General features: G+C 39.7%; 1 protein-coding gene across 6 annotated transcripts in view; it reads left to right on the top strand.

Moving 5' to 3' along the window:
* The window catches only part of ampd2a (adenosine monophosphate deaminase 2a), a 40,544-nt gene that overhangs the window by 16,912 nt on the left and 9,630 nt on the right, over positions 1-14,002 (top strand). For all 6 annotated transcript variants that reach the window (XM_050037499.1, XM_050037494.1, XM_050037493.1 and 3 more), the window contains 6 exons: positions 7,315-7,445; positions 9,183-9,313; positions 9,940-10,008; positions 11,356-11,467; positions 11,568-11,754; positions 13,781-13,919. In XM_050037499.1, the coding sequence (XP_049893456.1) occupies positions 7,315-7,445; positions 9,183-9,313; positions 9,940-10,008; positions 11,356-11,467; positions 11,568-11,754; positions 13,781-13,919 (769 nt within the window). The remainder of the gene's footprint in view (positions 1-7,314; positions 7,446-9,182; positions 9,314-9,939; positions 10,009-11,355; positions 11,468-11,567; positions 11,755-13,780; positions 13,920-14,002) is intronic.

Raw genomic sequence — 14,002 nt, 5'->3', positions numbered from 1 at the left:
CAGTACAGACAACAGGCTCCCTTGTGTTTGCATTAGTATTTAATATCTCTGCAAATATAAGTAGTCAGCCTTTATTTAATGAATTCGACTCGATGATTGTTCTCATGGTTTGATAATGGCGGAGTTTATGTGTCTGAATAATACATGCACAAACATATGGTTGACTGTAATACCAAACTGGTCTGGGCAATATTTTCTTAGTGAGTGTTTATTGATTTTCAGCAGAATTATATTGTGATGACAAGATCAGTATGTTATTGCTCTACAACTTTCTGTTGTTGAAGCTAATAATGTAGAGCAAACTGTCATCAAGAGGTATTAAAATTAGGTTTTGAAGTTGAATCTGGACACGTATGAAGTTGGGCGTCATGTAATGTGTAAAAGTATAACACAATTTAAACATCAGGTCGATTATATTATATGTTATATTATTTTGAGACCATGTTGCCCAGTCTTGAGGCAGAACTCCCGCACCTACATTTCACTGTTGGGCAGAGGGTCATGTGGGCACTTTGCTGTATCCTGCTGCAGGGGAAACCACATTTACTAATAATCCACAGTTTTAATTGAAGGGTCCGAAACTAGGATTGACACAGTCAAGCTTCGTTTTAAAAGAGACTGTCATGTGCGACAGAATTCACATGTTTTTGTAACCATATTCGTTGTTGTTTAGCCTTTTAAAAGCAACCTTTTCACTGCGGTCAAAAAACTGTTTGCTCTCCAGCTTGCTGCACACAAGGGAAGCATGCAGCTGTATAAACGGGGCGGTCTATCAGCAATCCAGTATGGTGCTATGTCAGGGTGTGTCTAATTAAAAAAGAAAAAAAAGTAAAGAAGAAGGGAGAGAACAGACAGGAGGTTGCTTAGCACAGTAGGTCATTTCTCCTTGCAGCTGTAGTCTCCTTCACATCTGGAAAAAAACACATCTGATGAACAGTAAATAAAGGTTAAAAGTATATTTCCCATAAGAGTTGACTCCTCGTCCCTTAGGCATAAAGCCAGCAGAGATCCTAACCCCTTGACATGAAGTGACAAGGAGTGATCAGTTATTACAAACAGAAACTCCTGCTGGTCGTGTTTGTTTCAGTTGTGAGGTTACATGTGAGAAGATGGGTTAAATTATCCATATCATGTCATCAGCTCTAGTGTCATGCTGGGGCGAACAATGGAGCGAGCAGTGTCTCAATGTGCTAGCTGTTCCTTTGCTATTTGTTTACCCAGCACAGTGTGCTTAACGAGTTGAAATCCATGCAGATGAGGTGCAAGGCCAGATGCATTCACCAAAATGCCAGTTACCCTGGGTGTTGTTATTGTGGTGAAGACTGCCTCTTTGACAGCGCACTGAGAATAGTTGTCTAACAACGAGGTCTGTTCCCAGCACAATGTGACGCACTTCATTATTTGGTGATTTAATCAGTAAGCATACTCATTACTTGAGAGATGTGCTCATCAATTACAGGAATAGAATGAATGTAGGAATTAAACTGGGAGATAACTGAAGGGGAAGTGCTGTTCTTCTCTACAGCGGCAGCTAAATCTCATTAATTCTCTGGATATCATAATGTTTATTATCGCAGTGAATGGCTCAGCCAGCAGGCCTGATGGAGAAGGTTTGATAACTATGTGGGGCTTATGGCACTTCAGTTGACTAGTTTTGTTGTCAAAATACACTGAAGAGCATATTACAGAAAATACAAATAGTTAAATTGATACAGATTGTTGTGGTCATGAAATATTTTAATGGACATGAGGGTACAATGTTTTGTTTTTTTTTTGATCTCCAAAACTAGTCTGCTGCCACTTTGGACCCAAGGGACAGGGAGTACGAGACAAGCTGGAAGGATTGTATTGATCCTCATAGAGCAGAGGCAGCTCCTCAGATTCTAGGTGACTGTCTCTCTGGTAGGGTTCAAAGGAACAGGTGGGTAGTGTATGTGGGCGGTGTGCAGACTCAGGTCCCAGGGATGTGAGAGAAAGCCGAGATGGAGAGCTTTGTCAATAACGTGCTGGTCTAAGAAATTAACTCACAATGGCTACATGAAGATAGAAGGGCTGAAGCAGTTCATTTTAAAATAGATAAAAACAATACACTCGCACAGTAAACAGCGTGTTTGAGGTGAGGCTTGAGGCGGGGTTTCTGGCATTCGCATGCAATCTGGATCTGCATAGTGGTTTGAAACCACAGAAAAAGAAGTGCTTATGTCAAGACTTTACAGAAATACTACCCCAAAAAAAGATATATGGGTGTTTTGTTCCGTACTGATACAAACTGTCTTCACAGATGAGTGGCACAGACTTAATTTCTCTCAAGGACAAGCCCACACTCTACAGCCGTCGTGTTTTTTATGGTTGGACTCCATCATAGCCCAGACATCAAAGACGCTGATCTTTATTGATCATGTTATGTCGAATTAAGATATAAAACGGTCAAGACAAATAACAGCACCCATTTCATTCACCTGTCTAGTTGCTATTTGGACTTTTATTTTAAATTAACCATTAACTGACTGAATCATACCGGCCTTTATGACTAAGTCCTCCCCATCATAAACTTGCCTCTATTGTTGTTTTGATGGTGTGTCTCTTGGCTGTGTTTTTGTTTCTGTTGGTTTTGCATGTCAGTAGAGTGGTTTTTGTAAGAAGCTTGACAGTGCTGATCAGAATATGAGCCAAAACTCAAAGAGAGAATCTGCAGTGCAACGTTTTTTTTATTCCTCTGCTTTCCTTTTCTTCCTTTTCCTATTTTTGATTTTGTGGTCTGCTCCCTGTCTGGTTGTGTTTACTTGTTTAGATGTGTGTAGAAAGTCTGTGCTCCCTACTACCCGTCAGGTCAGTTTATATATATATAGCCCAATATCACAAATCACATTTAATCACCATCATTTGCAGTAAAGGCTTTACAATCTTCGCAGCATATGACATGCTCTATCCTTAGACCCTGGTCCTATACTACCATGATGTCACTGAGATAAATAGAGTCAGGGGTGCTGGATTAAAAGTCATCTGTGTTGGACAGGCCAGGGATTACATGGATACTATACTAGGGATGTGTGTGTGTGTGTGTGTGTGTGTGTGTGTGTGTGTCTGCAGTTGAAGTCATCTGTTTGTCCATGTGAAAATAAACATGTCTTTGTATCCACACACGAGTGTACTGTGCATTTAATCTGATAAAGTAGCTCAGCTGGTATCAGTTTATCACAGAAATATTTGCACAGCCGTTTATGTTAGCTATTATGTTGTAGCAAGAAACGCCAGTATAAATTAGGGATGAAAGAGTTATCAGTTTCATAATAAACTGTAGTAAAATTCCCTGCGGTTTGTGTAACCGTTACAAATTTTATTTATCATTAAAGCCGTGTTTGATGACTGCGCTTTGAAAAACTCATGGTAAATATTGTGCAGCATGAAACAAAGTCAATAGCAGTGTCACAGACGTATGGCTGCATGGTGCCATCTTTTATGTTAATGCACATGTGATATGGTTTTCATAGGTTTACTTCAGGCATGTAACTATTTTGTTTATTCAAACCAAAGGCGCATAATGCTGCTGATTTGACTTGTCGTTTTCAGTATAAAACTCAGTGAAATGATATCAGTGTGTGTATATCAGAACTTTTAAAACATTTTCAGCACATTTTAACAAAATGGCAATAATACTGATAACTGTGATAATTTTGGTCACTGTAATCGTAATATGAAACTTTCATACTATTTCGTATCTAGTAAAGACAAAGATGACAAAGATGAGTTTAAGGTAATTTAGGGTGTTTTCATATATAGTTCTCAAAAAACAAACTGAACTCAGTCCTCTTAAAGTGCACCAAAAAGTGGACCTACAGAAAAATGACTCAGCTCTTTTTCTGTTCACATTGTCAGTTCATTTGAAAGAGGGCCCAATTCTCTTTCTGGTCCACTTCAGCTCTGACAGGGCCTCAGTCCTCTTTCTATTCACACTAGCCTATATATGATATATATTGACTTTACTTTGACAAGGCACTGCAGTGTGATTATGAAGCCCCTCACTTTCAGATGAACTTGAAACTGGAGGAAAACCTTAGAGTTGATGTATTCTACATTCCACATCTGGAGATGTGCAGTATTTTCTGTGGACCAAGCTATTCCTCGTCCTACGTCCTTGCAAGTGTTACAGGCCGACGTGGTTTGGTCTGTTTTTTCAAGCGTCCCAGTGCAATAGCACGTGATCTAGAGGGCTAAATACAGTGGCAAAGAGCAAAGCGGGCCCAGAGCGCTTTGTGTTCACAATGCACAGGTTAACTGAACTACACTGCGGACTTGAAGTGAACCGAACTCAGACTTGGAGTGTTCACATATGCACAAAAATGCTGAGTCACCACTCCGAGTCTGAGCTCTTAAAAGGACCAAGTGTGACAACACCCTTAGAAAGTGTTGTCAACGTTTATTTTTCAACAATAAAATGGTGTGCACAGTGCATACCGTGATCACAATTATTGAAAAATCCAGTTTATGGAATTCTTCTTGAAATATTTTTGTTATGTGTTTATGCAAGATTTTTTAAAAACTCATATATATAGATATCTACCTCATAATCCAGTATTGGTTGGGCCATAAGGGTGCATGTATGTTCAAACATGTTTTTTTTTTTTTTTTAGCAGATTGCGGCATTCTTTTAAAACTTCTGTGTGCAGCATTTAAACGTTTTACAGTGTCATGCTACTATTAGTGTACTGTGGAGTGATACCCTCTGTTTATTCCTTACTGCACAGCCTTGGAGGCAGACGGCAGATGGCAAAGACTAATTGTCACAGGGCAGACGCAGCAACAATAATGGCACCAATTATAGAGGAGAATGAAAACACCACTCCCAAAGCCATAGACCATTATACTTATTATATGCACATAACTATGATACCATTTAAATTATGGCTGTCTTTAAGTACACAAGAATCAGTAAATTTGATGTTCATCAGTGGGATGAGACAAAGGTGTTTTGTCTTTTGGTAGTTTACCAATGAAGAAAGACAACACACACTCTCAAAAAAGAAGAAAAAAAAGAAAAATGTCTGGAGGTGCTCAGCCACAGAACAACAGTATAAACAAAAAAAAAGCGCCAGCAACACTCGGTGTCCTTCGTTACCAACTTTTAATACCTCACTGGTATCAAACACACAGACCGGTTTCGACAAGTGTCTTCCTCAGTGTGTGAAAAGACAGAAAAGCATTCCCAATCGCACAGCTGCATGGCATTAGGCAATCACCAGAGCACCAAGCAGAATCCTGGTAATCATAGAAAAACATCTCATAGAAGAGAAAAAAGTACAAAACATGTATCAGTAGGTATTAAATAGACCAATATCAAGAAAACACATCTATAATATAAAGAGTAATAAATACTTACTGAGTACACCCAAAAAAATAAATAAATATATACAAAATACTGCTTAGCAGCAAATGGTACAGTAAAAAATATATCAAGTGCCACAGGTCAAAGCAGTAGAACATCATAATATAATAATAATATTATGATGTTCTACTGCTTTGCCTAATGCCATGCAGCTGTGCGATTGGGAATGGAGGTTATTTCTGCACGTCTCACCCTGCTTTTCTGGTTTTTCACACACTGAGGAAGACACTTGTCGAAACCGGTCTGTGTGTTTGATCGCCTGTACCAGTGAGGTATTAAAAGTTGGTAACGAAGGACACCGAGTGTTGCTGGCTTTTTCTTGTTTAGTCTTTTGGTAGTTTTCCACTCTTGTCTTTGGTTTAGTCTGGAGTGGAGCTGGCGTCATCTGTTTCCAGCAGGTCTAGAGTGGGGAAGGCCCTTCTGTGTCATTCACAGGTGTGTGTGGGGGTACGCACACGTGTCATTGTGTTCATGTGGGTGAGGGCAAGTCTTTTTCAAGTGTGTATGCATGTCTGTGTGATTTAAGTGACACAGTATCTATTGGTACAGCTGTCTTTCCTTAAGCCAGCTTCTGTTCTTGGACATAACACAAGGATTTCCATGCAGCCACAGCCACTGTCACCAGAGCTTCATAGGTAATCATGGTTATGTCCTATTTGCATTTGTTTAACTTCTGGCTGACTGTTTGCAGCTGATGTCTTTGTGTTCGATGCCCTCTGTGTAGCTTATAATAGGCTAATGTATCCATGTAGCTGAGGGAAGGAAACAAAGGCGGTTCATGGCCAAAGATGACTCAATCCTGAAAAGTTATGTGTTGTGTGTGTGGTTATGTGTTACAGGAACTTTTGTAATGACTGGTGGAAGATTTAAATCGACTGGTTTATGGGTTTACATAAAATGAACTGATAGCAGCAGTTGTTCGTATTAGCTGTTTGTCCAGCGTCTGTTGCTTTTAACTTGATAAATGTGTACTTATTTTAGTTTGAAGGATCACAGGAGTCAAAGCTGTATACACACAGTCTGAGGCAAATTTATGCTTGCTAAAATCATAGTTTTCCCCACTCAAACCACCACACGCTGCAATCTTTGGTAAACCAAATGTGAGTTATTTTCTGTTTTTGTCTGTGCTGGTAATTGTTAGCTTAGTTTCTTTTTACATATTTGCCTGTCTCTGTTTTCTATAGACTGTGAAATGATGAACAATTCTTAAGTTTGCAGAGAGATGGGCATCATTTCCATTGAATTAGCCGTGAGCCGGCAAAGCACCCAGATGGTCCGTGTGTATCTGAACCCCCATGAGTTCAGTCAGTTTCTACACATTGCACATAATGTTGTATGCAGTTGGCTGTACACTGTGACTAATTGGACACTATAAAAAGCCAAATGCGTGTTGGTGTGTTTAGAGAGAGGTCATGAGGGTTGTAAATCCTTCTCTGTCCGAGCTGTTTCAATAGTAAACATTTACTTTGTAAATCACAGGCCTTATCAATTCAATAGTCAATCCTTTGCATAAGCACACACGACATGTAGTATTATGTGGTTCCAAAAAACCAAACCATGGAGCTATCTCTGGCCAAAGAGAGCCTACTCAAAATATACTGTTTACTATTCAAGAGAGAGTGTGGAGGTATTTTTACTTTTCTGAAATGTTACATAGCTAAGACATAAAAATGTACTTAAATTACTACTCATTACTTTTGTGAAATGACAGTAGTGTTACATATTTTTCAAAAAAAAGGTTGCAGGTTTAGGCTGTTGAGTGTTTCATTGATGGCACACATGTAGATGCTGTCTTTATTGTGTCCACAAGGTTCAGTTTTTGCAGTGGACACAAGTATCGACCATTAATCAGTTCTGATTTTGAGGCCATCATGCCACCATGTGTTACTGCCACATACCCTAACTCTGTCTCTGTCTCTGTCTGCCTACAGACCTGTGTGGTGCATCTGGGCCCAAACCCCTCAAGCCCCAAAGATCCCTTCCAGGGACGCCTGTTTCTCTCACACACTACCCAATCGACCTGCGAACATCCATGGAGGAAAAGTACAAAGAGATTGCCGAGGTTAGGATTCAAAGCCACAATGATAATGTTGCTACACAGTCAACACACAGCCCGTAGACTGTAAATAAAGATGGACAACTTGACAGCTTCCTAAAAGTAAAGCCAAAATATCTGAATCACCCCCTGGTGGCTGGCTGCAGTGTAGGTCATAAACCCCACCCCCTCCAATTTTTTCCCAAAGACAGATTCTGTCAGTTCTGGTAGTTCTCATCACGCTGATGTGTGTCCATGTGTTAATTTTTCTGATAAGTTTAATGTTTAGTTGTTACTTGATGCTAGTTGGGACCTTGATACCACTGCTCCACCCCTCGATCACCACTGTGCACAGTCCAGCTCCAGATGACATCACCAGAGCAAAATGGCAGCGGTGGTATCAGGGATATTTTGGCCTCATTTTCTTACAGTGGGAGTAAGGGGAGATGCGTCATCCATCTTTATTAAGCAGTCTATGAAACAAACACATCACAATCAATGATTACATTAGATCTCATAGGTGCAGCTTTGCAGTTTTGTGCAGTTTTCCAGCCATTCAGATATTTTAATCAGCTGTAAGTACCATTTGCTTGGATATAAAAATTTGACAGTTAATAATACATATTGGCAAGTTTGAAAAACTTTGCATTCTTAAAGCTACAGCTGGTAACTTGTATGAAAATAAGCAGTACAGCAGTACATGAGACACAGTCTGTTAAAAAAAAAATAATGTCCCTCCTCTTCCTATTGCCTCTAATGACATTTAATGGAATCTACTGTGGCTCACAGAAAACTACCAATTAGAGCTGAGGAGTCTCTAATGCAGCTGTCAATCATGTCAATCCCTGCTCTTGAACTGCGGTCAAACTGGCAAACTAGGCAGCACTGATCAAATATGAATCAAAATTCTATTACTGCATTGCCTGTTTCTCACCTTTAAAGTTCTCATAAACACATTTTAGTGTACTGTTTAGCTGTAAAATGAGAACATTTGTGGCTTGGCTGCCATTTTGGAAACACTCAAGCGAAGCACTGTCTACTGGCTAGGCATTTTACAGCTAAACAGTACACTAAATTTTGTTTTTGAAAACATCTGAGAGGAGAAATAGGCAATGCAGTAACAGAATCTTGATTCATATTTGATCAGGGCTGCCTAGCTTGACAGTTTGATCACAGTTCACAAGCAGTGATTGACATGATAGACAGCTGTGCTAGAGACTCCATTGCTCTACTTGTTTTCCTTCAGTTACGTACAGTAGTGCCATAAGAAGCACTACAAGGAGACAGAGGAATATGATATTTTCTTTTGCAGATTGTCTGTCTCGTACTGCTATGCAGATATGGTGACAGTTTCAGCAAATATGACAAAAAGTTGTTTTTTATTAGAGTTACAAACTATAGCTTAGGATTATTTCAGCTTCCAATATTGTACAGACTTAAGACAAGAAGATTTTGTTTTGTTGATCTACTGAATGAACACCAAAGTAATATTAAAGTGCCTGCCTGTAAAATCAAGAATGTTGCTTTGAAAGGGAGATAAGGGAGATCATCTCTCAAATATTGCCTAGAAACATCAGAAACTATGTCAAAGTTCTGACACCAGTTCAATATCTGTGTTGATCTTTCAACGCTTTATTTGATGGTAAATGTAGCAGGTGGTTTTGTTTGATCCCCAGAGTCCTCCTTATGTCTAGAGGTGCATGGATATTGACCTGTTGTACTGTTTTATGACACCATAATTGGTATATCTTATGTTTGCATCAGGAGCTGTTCACTCGCAGCATGACGGAGAGCGAGATGCGGAGTGCTCCCTATGAGTTCCCGGAGGACAGCCCCATCGAACAGCTGGAAGAGCGACGGCACCGCCTAGAGAGGCAAATCAGCCAGGACATTAAGTGAGGAAATGCAAACACACTGCACACAAAGCTGGTTAAATAAACTCTTAGCATTATCTCAGACAGACGGACCTCTCCCCTGCCCCGACCTGTCACACATGGTCTTGCCTTCACCCACGCACACAAGCCTATCAGCTTCCAACATGGTGGTTTATGGGCTAACTAACCCACGCAGTCAGTAAACTGGGCTAGCCAGCACACTGCACCTGTCCTGGTGGTCAGTCTTCTTCTACACAAATGTTTATAAGCAGGTGATTTCTGTCTTGTTGCCTGGGGTTGATGCTATCTGCACTTCTAAGCCGATTATTCAGGTGGTTATCTGACACGCACCCCTGCCAGCCCCTGTTTACCAATCACGGTGTACCACTACTAACTGATGTTATTTTTCTGTTTGTGACATTCTCCTTGATCACTTAATGCCTAATATGCTTTGTGTGCGTGCGGGCGTGCGTGCATGTGCGTGTGTTTGTGAGAGAGAGAGAGAGAGAGTGCTTGTTTTAAGTGTTGGTTCACGCACTTATTTGGTGTCTTGCCCTTGATGTGCTTAATTTCTTCTCACTACCTCTGATGCCCATCTACCCCCTGCCTTGCCCACACTATCCTGCGCCGTTGCGTATCACCCCAAGGCTTGAGCCAGAGATCTTGCGTCGTGCCAAACAGGACTTCATGAAAATCGACAGTGCTGCAGACCTAGAGTGAGTGAGATCTGCCTCAGTATGTATGTATTGTGTTGTGATTTTTCTCTTTGGTTTCCCCAAGTCATCTCTATTTTTCTTGCTCATACTCTTCATCATTACGATATACTTGTCAGTATCTTGTCTCAAAGTATTTAGGAACTCTCGTGTAAGTATTTTCCTCCAGAACCACTGACAGGTTATCAGCATATTGATATGGACTACATCTTCCCTCTGCTGATGACTTGATAGATGTACAAATGTGTATCTTGTTCTTGTGCTTCTGTACTCTCTCTGAAGACAAGTCTTTAGTTTAAAGTCTAAAGTCTGCATTTACTATTTATTTTAAATTAATTTATTAGCTGTTGCAATATGCATACAGTGGGTTTGAAAAGTATTCATATTTATTGACTTTTTGTTAACTTCATTAAAAATGAATAAAAGGAATTCTTAAATCATTCCTGAAATGTCTCCAGATCTTGGTAAGAGAACTCATGTCACAACTTTAGTCGACTGGGTGTTATTTTCAGAAATAAGTTCTGATAAGTTGAAAGTTTCTAAATTTGAGGAAAAAAGTTTCTGAATTTGAGGAAAAAACCGAGTCAAAGTTGTTGAAAAAATAGAAGTAAATGTGTAAATAAAAGACATGTGTCACTGTATCACTGTAACCCAGCACCATTCAGATGTGTTCACACGTTCAAGCCTTCCTCTTTAATTGTTGTCCGTGAGCTTCTGTAAAGTCTGCTACTTCTCATTACAAAAATCCTCAGTGTTGTAACAGTAATTAACCTTGATCCGTGCCTTAAACTCTGTTGTGTTGAGTCCTTGAATTTGAGGAAACTGGGCCTGAAAAGTTTTGAAAAGTTCTTGACTTTGAGGTTTAAAAAGATCTGGGAATAATCATTTTTCCCCAAGCATTTAAAAGTTGCTGTAACACATGTTGGGCTTCATTATTGTGCTGTAAGAACTAAACCACTGAAATCTGCAGGACAGACTACACCTGTGTGCAAAGCTAAAACTTATCCATCACAGCTTATGATGTTGATACAAATTACTGAATAAAGGTCTGGATATGTATGTAAATGAGGAATTTCAGGGTTTTTTTGTGTTAATTAACGTACAAGGGGTCTGAATACTCTCCAAACCCACTGTTTTAAACAGACTGTACTAATGCTGCCATTACAATATTAAAACTGATGCTGCTATTACAACTTAAGAAAACCATTAACATTTTGATTATCTTCTCTATCGTTTTCTTTTCTGCTTCTGCTTATATCTACATGCCTTCCATCTCTGTGTCCTCATTTCTGCCTCTGCCTGCCTTTGCCTTATTGTATCCTCTCCTTTTTACTTTCTGTATCTTTTAAGGCTATTGAACGAGAAGAGTGTGGACACCGTTGACGATGGCTTCAAGGAGGGGGGAATGCCACTGGAGAGAGAGTATCAGCGGGTTTCAATATCAGGAGAGGAAAAGTGCGGGGTGAGGAACTTTTTTTGACAAGATTTTTATGTGTTTTCATAAGCATTTATACTTAAACTCCAGTGAGGTAAATTCCCATTTTCATATTGGTATCTTCTAGGTGCCCTTCACTGACCTGGTAGATGCTGCAAAGTGTGTGGTGAAGGCATTATTCATCCGGGAGAAGTACATAAAGAGATCCATGCAGTCCTTTTGTAAGACCACAGCTCACGCTCTGGAGGACCTCGGGATGACGCCTCTGGATCTGGCAGACTATGATGATATAGCTGAGACCCCTGTAGATGCTGGTATCTAATGCACACACCAAACCAATTTACAAGAAAAACAATCAGAAAGTGAATATCAGAGAGGACAGAGCCACATTGTGGAGGCAACACATTGTCAAGTCTTTTTACTGACTCCCAAGAGATGACTGTTGTATCCCACAAGGAGGCGATAATAGCTGAGCTATAAGCTTTGAAACTGTAGCCAAGAGAAGGTGACAGAGCATTTTTAGTTACTCCATATATACAGTGGCATAGGAAAAGCGTTTAGTTAGACTGTCTCCATCTTTGGCTTCACATTTTGTTCTGGGAATACCTGTCAACAGAGAAGCGACAGGCATTTCAAGAATTCCTGGCGCTCTTCTGCAGGGGAAGCTTTTTTTTTCATATTACACCTCAGAATACCAGGAATGGTTGCACCAGCAGGTGTCATTGGGCTGTTTATATACAAGAGGCATCAGGGGCAGAAGGGGAAATTGCAGCCAAATCCAGCAAGAAATAAAATTAATCAGTAATTATTTTGATTGATTAACTGTTTTTCATGCAAAAATGCCAGAAATTCTCTGGTTCAAATGTGAGGATTTTCTGCTTTTCTTTGTCTTGTATGACCAGAAAATGATAGGAGAATTTACAACGAATGAATTGCAACTGTTGATATCAACATGAATTGTGCATCCCCTGCAACTGCTCTCTGCCTGTTTCAAGCTCCAATTCACAAAAGATATTGCGCCCATGATATTACAACATAAACACACCTCTGAAGTTTTTCAACTGAGAGCAATTTGCTCTTTTTTGCATCTGATTGCAGTTACCCATTTGGCAAAATGTAAATGTTGCCTTTGTGCCAAGAACACAGTAGGAAGAACAACAGCAGTTGCAGCAAGTACAGAGGCATTTCTCAAAACTTAAGGCAATGAATGTAAATCTGACAGAGAGAACCCGTATTTGGGATTTAGTATCCCAGCCTGCTAGTGAGCCTCCATTATCACAATCTCTCTGAAGATGCTAAAAATTCCACTGTAACTGCATGTGCCTGTTCGCACTGATCTTTGTGAATTGGATTGTTTTTTCAATGAGGCTCATTAGCATAGAAAGGGGACAATTTTGCACCAAATATATGCACATTACTTAACTCAAATATGTGCAAATAGCACAGGGCCGCTGAGACAGCATTTACTTGGCAGAGCAGTTAGGGCTGCATTTCAGTCTTTTTGTGGGCGCTTTGAGAATGGTGTGTTTTCCTTTTGTCTTATTTGAGCAGGTTTAGAATCGGCAAAATCTGTGTAACCATTTTGTGAATTTTCCCCTGAATATTTTAACTTTTTGGACCGTTAGTCAGACAAAACAAGTAATTTAAATGTGTAATCTTCAGCACATGGGAAATTGTGATGGACATTTTCTATTATTGTCTGACGTTTAACTGACAAAACTAGTAATCTCTTTATTAAGAGAATACTTAATTGAGCCTCCTTCCATTGGACTTTAGTCATTCTTCTCTCCACTCTTTATGATAAGATTAGCTACTTAATACATTAGCAAAGTGTTTCACCTCTCTGCACACTTGTGTCATGATAAATTAGAGCCAAGGTAAAGTCAAACATTTTTTCCAAAGGCCTTTTCCAGGACCAAAACTAACGGGTGTGTTCAAGCTTGAAGAAGCTTGACAGTCTTCAAGATGAGCCTTTGAGGCAATACATGAATGTCTATATACTGTATATTGATATTTGACAGCTTGGAAATGCCTGAAAGAAAGTGACAAAGCTGTTAAAATAGTCTCCCCCTCTTTACCGTGGACAAAACAACTGAATAATAAAGTGCATGAACACAACAGCTGTTTATTTTAAATGTATTTTAGTTTATTGTTATTCATCTTGCCAAATTCTAATCTAGATTTAATCATTAAATGAAAGCACAGCAGTCACCAGGGACCACTATGTAATAAAATCTCTTGTCTTAGCAGTTACCATGGCATTGTTCATATCTTCTTAGGATAATTATTTTTGTTGTATGGGTGATACAACAAAATTAATATCAATGTCCTCTTTTCCAGATGCCCCAGTCCACCCACCTGTCTCAGAGACACACCCTTATGACAAGGACCCCAAGAATTTGCCAGCCGACACAGGATATGGTTGCAAGATGGTGGGTGGGGTAGTCCATGTCTACACCAAGAAAACCAACATGGACAAGTATGTGTTTGTACCAGAGGGATGATGTAATAATTAAAAAATATAGGGGTGAGTCTGTTGTATAACTTTAATGCTGTTCTCCT

Source organism: Epinephelus moara, chromosome 24, assembly GCF_006386435.1.
Source record: "Epinephelus moara isolate mb chromosome 24, YSFRI_EMoa_1.0, whole genome shotgun sequence".
Lineage (NCBI taxonomy): Eukaryota > Metazoa > Chordata > Actinopteri > Perciformes > Serranidae > Epinephelus > Epinephelus moara.
Note: the sequence above shows the minus strand (reverse complement) of the source record. Positions and strands in the feature narration are given on the sequence as shown.